This window comes from Plasmodium gaboni, chromosome 12 (genome assembly GCF_001602025.1).
Source record: "Plasmodium gaboni strain SY75 chromosome 12, whole genome shotgun sequence".
Taxonomy (NCBI): domain Eukaryota; phylum Apicomplexa; class Aconoidasida; order Haemosporida; family Plasmodiidae; genus Plasmodium; species Plasmodium gaboni.
In genome coordinates, this window is record NC_031492.1 from 1,608,512 (window position 1) to 1,616,583 (window position 8,072).

At 18.4% G+C, this 8,072-nt stretch overlaps 2 protein-coding genes across 2 annotated transcripts in view; one reads left to right on the forward strand and one right to left on the reverse strand.

Moving 5' to 3' along the window:
* PGSY75_1245500 (hypothetical protein) overlaps nucleotides 1-1,087 on the forward strand; it is a gene marked incomplete at both ends in the record, with an annotated part of 2,770 nt that extends 1,683 nt beyond the window's left edge. Inside the window, 2 exons of the mRNA XM_018787010.1 lie at nucleotides 26-94; nucleotides 293-1,087. Coding sequence (XP_018640875.1) covers nucleotides 26-94; nucleotides 293-1,087 — 864 coding nt within the window. The remainder of the gene's footprint in view (nucleotides 1-25; nucleotides 95-292) is intronic.
* Nucleotides 1,088-1,466: 379 nt separating this feature from the next.
* PGSY75_1245600 (putative kinesin) lies at nucleotides 1,467-6,419 on the reverse strand (the record flags this gene model as incomplete). The annotated part of the gene is made up of 1 exon (XM_018787011.1): nucleotides 1,467-6,419. One exon carries the CDS (start codon nucleotides 6,417-6,419, stop codon nucleotides 1,467-1,469), a length of 4,953 nt encoding a protein of 1,650 aa, XP_018640876.1.
* Nucleotides 6,420-8,072: the final 1,653 nt, after the last annotated feature.

Sequence of the window (8,072 nt, forward strand, 5' to 3'; positions counted from 1 at the left end):
TATTTATTTATTTATTTATTTTTAGGTTCTTTACTTAAATAATAAAATTCAAGAAGAAAGGAATAGCAGGGAACAGATGAAAAAAAAACTTAGGGTAATTATAAATATGGCAACATAAAAAAAAAAAAAAAATAATAAGAGAAATAATAAATAAGAGATATAAAAGAAAGAAGAATGGATATACACAAAAAGGGATATATAAATAAATATATATATATTCACATATATATATATTATATCTATGACATTTTATTTTTTTTTCTCTCTCTCTTTTTTTTTTTTTTTTTTATAGTTTTATAAAAGATATAATCGGAATAAAAAAAACTTCAAACCTAACTTTGACGTTTTAAATATTAATAAGGATGATATAAAAGAAATGAAAGATGAGGAAAAAGAGAAGGAAGATATATGTATTTCAATTTTGTGTCTTCTTAAAACTGAACTTGAACTTATTGATGATGAGAATAAAAAAAAAAAAAGAGAAAAAGATGATGAGGAAAAAGAAAAATTAAAAGTAAAGAGTAACAATTTTTTTAAAAAAATATTTAGTTCAAATTATAAACATAAAAAATCAGGTCTTCTAGAAAATATATCAAAGAAACAATTTTTTTCATTTTATGAAAAAGCATTTACTGAAAATGATAAAATAAAATTTGAGAAAAAACAATTTTTCTTCTTTCCAGCTAATATAAAAAAAAATAAAATGACGAAAAAATATGAACACATACATAAAGAACTAAAACATAATATTCAAATGAAAGAAATAGAAAAGAAAGACAATAATAATTATCAAAATAAAAATAATAAATGGAATTATCTAACGATGAATAATATTTATTTTTATAATAATTTTAATGATAATTTTGATGAAGAACCTGATAATAAATTTTTTGATCATAACAACAAATGTCATGATGATAATAATAATAATTATGAACAAAGGAATAGCATAGATGATTATGTTTTTTTCAAAAAATATAATAACATTAATAGTGATCATATTGTATTTACTAATATGATAGAAAATAAAACGAAACTTAAACAAGACGAATCAAATCATATAAAGGACGACGAGAAAAATAAATAAATAAATAAATAAATAAAATATATTTTTACATTTATCTTATAACAAATTATAAAATATTCTTAATCCCTTAAATATAAATATATAAATAAATATATATATATATTAATTTATGACACACATATAATATATTTATATTTTAATTTTTTTTTTTAATAAAAACTACTAAACATATTTAAATTAATATTTATGCAAAGTGTTAATAAATAAATAAATAAATATATATATATATATAAACCAAAAAAAAAAGAAAAAATTTTATAAAATCATTGTTACATTAATATATGATGATAAAAATGTCATCTGAAGGATAATCAAAAAAAAAAAAAAAAAAAAAAAAAAAAAAAAAATTACACATATATATATATGTGTGTGTCACCTTTTATGTTTTATATTGAGATGCGTGTTTATACTTTTTATACTCCCCATTAAGATATGATAACATTTTATTTTTATAATTAATCAATTCCCTTAAATGAGAATATTCAGATTCATTTAATAGATATATTTTTTTATTATTTATAAAAAAGTTTCTGATATTATATGAGTCTAAATTTTTTTCTAATAATTTTTTATTATATAATAATTCATTATCAATAATATCAGAAACATTTATTTCGATGGGTTCTTTAAAATCTTTCTTTTGAAAAATATTTTTAATAATATGGAATATTTTTTTAATGAATAAATTCGTATTTCTTTTTTTTTCTAAATAAGATATATCTAAGTTATTATTCTTTTCTTTCTTTTTTTTTACCACCATCATCATATTATTATTATTATTATTATTATTATCAATATTATTATAGATATCATTTTTTTTGATACTATTATATTTTGTGTTTGTATTTTGATTTATATTTTGATTTATATTATTTGCTGAATATTCTACTACAATATGATCACTGACTCTTTTAATCTCCCCATTAATTTTACATTCTAATTGATTAAGAGCATTATTAACATGTTCTTCTTTTTGTATGCATGTATTAACATCATTTGTATTTTCTTTATCTATTAAATATTCATATAACTTTTTAAAATCCTTATCATCTAATAATTTTGTAAATTCTAAAGAATTTTCACTTAAATCTGAGACGTTTATATTATGAAGAAAGGATTCTTTTTTTTTGGAAATTTTTTCTTTTTTATCTTGTAGTTCATATGATTTGATTTTATTACTGTGATTTGTTGTATGCTTTGAATTCATCAAATTATTATTATTACCATTATTTATATTATTAAGAGCACTATAATTGCTAGTTGCATTTTGTATATTTTGATTTTCTTCTGATAATTGTTTGAACAAAGTCATATTTTTCTGGTCGATTTCTTTTTTTTTGTTTTCGTCTGTAGGTATATAATTTTTATTCGATAAAAATTGTTCGAAATTTGTTTTATGGTCCTCTTGTGGATTAAAAAATGTGACACTTTTATTAATTGTATATGTGATATCATTTTGATCTGTTATATGATCAGGTATTATATCTTTAATAGATTTATATTTTTGTGTTTTATCTTTATATTCCTTATTAATTTGTGATAGATTTTTTTTTACAGGTGGTGTAACTAGAATATCATTTTGTTTATTTTGTGTCATAATATTTTGTTCAATATTTAAACTTGGCATATATTTCATATGAATAATATGAGGATAATTATTATTATATATTTCTGTTTGTATTTTATTAATAAAATAATTACTGTTTAAATTTTTTAATGTTTGACTATGTTGAAACATAGTAGCTGAATGTATAAAATTATATATAGAATTATTTTTTTCTATAATTTGTCTATCTAGATTTTCTTTAAGATCGAAATTAGAAAATACAGTACTTTTGTCTGTAGTAAAATCACTAATAAATTTTGTGTAATTATGATTTATATAATTAAAAATATTTTGTATATTTGTAACACTTAATATTTTTTGTGCAAATATTTGATAATATAATATATCATTTTTGTTTCTTATATTATTATGCATTATTATTTTATTATTTTTTTTTTTTTTATTATTATTAACATTTTTATCATCACAACTATTATAATTATTCTTATCATCATAATAATCATCATAATTATTATCTTGATAATATTTATTATCATCTTTATAATTATTTAGATTTAAAATTGACTTTGTATTTTTATTTACTTCATCTTTTTTTAAATACTTTTTTACAATATTCATATTTTTTATAGCCTTAAAACTTACCCTATTATTATTATTATTATTATTATTATTATTATTATTGTTGTTATTATTATTATTATTATTGTTGTTGTTGTTGTTATTATTATTATTATTGTTGTTGGTGGTGGTGATGTCATCTAGTATATTTATATAATCCGATTGATTATCTTTTTTTTTTTTCTTTGTTTTATCATCATTTAATATGTCATCTATTTTATTATTTCCCTTATTAGTTATATCATCGTTTAAATTATGTTTTAATTCATTTATTAAAAAAATATTATTATTTTCTTTCACAGAATTTACTATGTTTAATATTTCTTCAAATATCTCATCGTTTTCTTTTTTCTTATTACATTTTAAACTAGTCAAATTGAATTTTATAATATTACATATATCGTTTTTCATCTTCACTAATATATCACCTATTAATATATCATCATCATCATTATCATAAATATGTGTATCATCATTGTTATTTATATGTATATCATCATTGTTATTATCATCTAGATTTTTTATATTATGACCCCTTTCATCATCACAAACTACATTATTATTATTATTATTATTATTATGTTCATATCCCTTTTGTATATCATACTTTGAAATTAATGTTGGATCGACCTTAGCTAAATTTCTTAAGGTCAAACCGTGTTCATCATTTTCTTGTTTCTTTTGTATTGGGTTTATTATTATATTTTTATTATCATCTTTATATTTTTTTAATTTTTCCATATTTAATTTAATATTTCTTTGTCTCTCTTCTTCTGTTAACACTTTTAAATCGTCAAATGTTTTAATCAAATATTCATTTATATCATTTCTATTTGAGTCTTCACTTTTATTGAGTTGCTCTTTAATAATGTCGATTTTATTTTTATACGATTCAATAAAGAAGTCTAAATATTTCACCTTCCCAGTACTTTTAAATCCACATATGTAGCTGAAAATACAAAGACTAAAACAAAAGAAGATGATATCTTTAGTTATATGATTTTTATTAAAATTGAGAAAAATATTTAATTTATTATCATATGGGTTATTCTTATCATTATTATTATCATCACTTTTGTCATCACTTTTTTCATCACTTTTGTCATCATTTTTTTCATCATTTTTTTCATCATTTTTTTCATCATTTTTGTTTTTGCTTATTTTTTTTTTTTTGTTTTTATTTTTTTCCTTTGTATCTAACTCCTTTTCAGTTTCTACCTTTTCTTCTCTTACTATTGGTTTGGCTTTTACCATTTTAGCTCTTTGGGCAAATTTTATTGTAGATGCAGTTTCGTTTAAATATTGTAACTGTGAAGACAATGTGCATATCAAAATGCTTTTACAATTATTTCCTAGACTATCTGACAATACTCTTGTAAGTTTAGAATCTCTATAAGGAATATGCACATTAGAACTACCACTATGTGCATTATGACTTGAACTATTTATATGAATGTTGTTATTATGCATGTTCATATTATTTTGAGTATTCAATGTATCTTCTTGATGATTTTTATGAACATCAGTTTGATTATCATGGCCCTCAACAGGATGATTACTAACATCATTTTGTTTTTTATTTGTATCACTAACATCATTTTGTTTTTTATTTGTATCACTAACATCATTTTGTTTTTTATTTGTATCACTTACATCATTTTGTTTTTTATTTGTATCACTTACATCATTTTGTTTTTTATTTGTATCACTTACATCATTTTGTTTTTTATTTGTATCACTTACATCATTTTGATTCATATGATTGTCATCTATATGATTGCCCTTTTCCTTTTCTTTCATGTTCTTTTCTATTTTTTCCTTTATTTGCATGATAGCTAAAGAATTAATAACCTTGCTGAGAACAGTTAAGCTTTTATTGATCATTGTAGTTTCTATTTTGATCGATCCAGTTGCCTTAGTTTGTTTTAATCTTTCACTACCTGCTAAATCAACAAGACATAGTTTACCACATCTTATGGTGTTGGTTGAATATATATATCTATTTATTTTAATAATAAATATTAAATGTGATCTTGAAGAAGCTTTATTCATATGTGTAAATGCTATCTTTCTGTTATTGACTCCTTGTTCTAAATAATAGAGTGCGCTAATAATATTTTCTATTTCCACTTCTTTTAGATTTTTTATAATAAATTCATTCTTATTCGAATCTATCATATGTACGGATAAATTGCTTTCTCCACTTATTAAATCATAAATCACTTCATTGTATATTTCTAGAATAGATAAGGTAACAGTAAATTCTTTTATCTTATCATTTATTTTGTTATCAACATTAACATTTTGTTTATGATAATTTATATAATTAAAAATATAATTAATACAATGAGGTATAATGCCTACATTATTAGGTTCGTTCGTTATACAGTTTATTAGTTCATCATATGTTAAATAAATATCATTATTTTCATCACAGTCATTCATAGGAATATTACTTTTTATATTATCATCATCATTAACAACAACATCATCATTTTTATTGTTTATCTGATCATGTGTTTTATTCTTTTGGTTATCATTTTTATGATAATCTCTTTTATCTTTACAAAGATGAAATAAATTATTTAGAAAATCGAAATTTCCTAGCATAGTATATGTCTTTCCACTATTAGTTTGTCCATATGCTAATATACTACAATTAATTCCTTGAAATATATTTTTAATATTATTTTTTATATAATCATTAAATATCATCTGATTATTATTTTCTATATCATAAACTCTATCATATGTATATTCAAAATTTAGAGAGCTCTTATTGCCTACATGAAATGTATCTATAACTAATTTATTATAAGAAATTTTTTTTATCACATCAACATTGTTATTATTATTAATATTATTATTATTTAAATCTAGTTTATTATTTTTTATTCTACATATCACATTGATATATTCTTCTACATTCTTATTTATAGTAACATCTTCAAAATATTTAGCTTTATTATTTTCTATATCTTCATTTTGTTTTTTTTTTTCATCAATTTTATTATCTATATACCAAGTATATAAATTTTTCCCTGCTTCTTTATTTTTAGCAATTTTATTATTCTTGCTAATATTTCTTCCTTTACTGGTACCCCTGTTTTGATTGGGGTTGTGACCCTTAACGATTTTATTTACCATACTTTATAAATATATATATGTATATATATATATATATGTATATTTATATATATGTATATTTATATATATGTATATTTATATATATGTATATTTATATATATATAATAAATAAGTCATTAATAAAAAGAAGAAATATTTGATATCAAAATATTATTCTTTTCTCATAATATTATAACACAATAATGTGCCACAACTTATAGGTTTAAATTATTATTGTACATATAAATTTTTATTTTAATTTAAAAAAAAAAAAAAAAAAAAAAAATCAGATCACAATAAAAAAAAAGGAGAATTAGATAATTCTTACTATTAATAAGAGAAGATGTATATTTCTGTGGTAAGCGTAATTATGTGTTTACACAAATATAAGTAAAAAAAAATATATACATATATAAATATATATATATATATATTTATATGTCTGTCTTTATTTATTTTAATTTTTTCCTAGTTGAGTTTTCATATAATAACCTTTTATATTCCTCATATATATAATATTGCGCAAAAATTAAAAATATACATATATAAATAAATAAATATATATATATATATATATATGTGTGATTTTAAATTTTTTAAATGGATGATGAATTTTTACTTTTTGTCTTATTTTCATAAAAATATTTAAGCCTTATTATAACATAATATATATATATATATATATATATATATAATAATATATATATTTTTATTTATTAAGAATTTTATAATTTCTTCCTTTTATCTCTTTTATATATTATATCATGATGAACAGAAGTACATTTATAACAATGTCTCAATAAGGAAAAGGACAAAATGAAAATAATAAAATAGACACTCAAAAAAATAAAATAAAATATATATATATATCTTAGTTTTTTATTTTTTATGACCTTGTGATTAATTATTAGTTATATTGAACACCTTATGAAATACATTTCCAATTCTGTATATGTTGAAAAAACAACATAAGGCAAATTTTTAATATAATCATACAAACAGGAAAGAAACCAATAATGATAAATATATTTAAGGAACACATAATTAATATATATATATATATATATATATATATATATATATATATGTATGTATGTATGTATTTTTTTTTTTTTTTTTTTTAGAAATATTATATTATAATTTTTTATTAATATCACTAAAATATAAAAAATATTAAAATATTAATTATATTGTATTATATATATATATATATATATATATATTTTTTGTAAAAAGAAAAAGAATTATTCCACAATTAAATGTAATAAAATGTTTTACAAATAAAAAATAAAAAATTGTTTTAACATAGTCTTTATACACTTTTTGTGTTAATTATATTTTATCAAAGGAAAAAAAAAAAAAAAAAAAAAAAAAAAAAAAAAATAAAATCTATATATTATATATACATATATATGTATAACATTTATTATATATTGTATATATATATATATAATAAGAATAATATGCAAGTATTATAAGATCTACAATATATATATATATATAATATATATATATATTTCATGTTATAATAACATTTTTATGTTATTTATATTATTAAATCAATTCTATATGAAAATCCCAAATATTCCAAAAAAAAAAAAAAAAAATAATATAATATATATATTAATATATATAAATTTAATATGAATGATCTTATTTTTTTATATATAATTA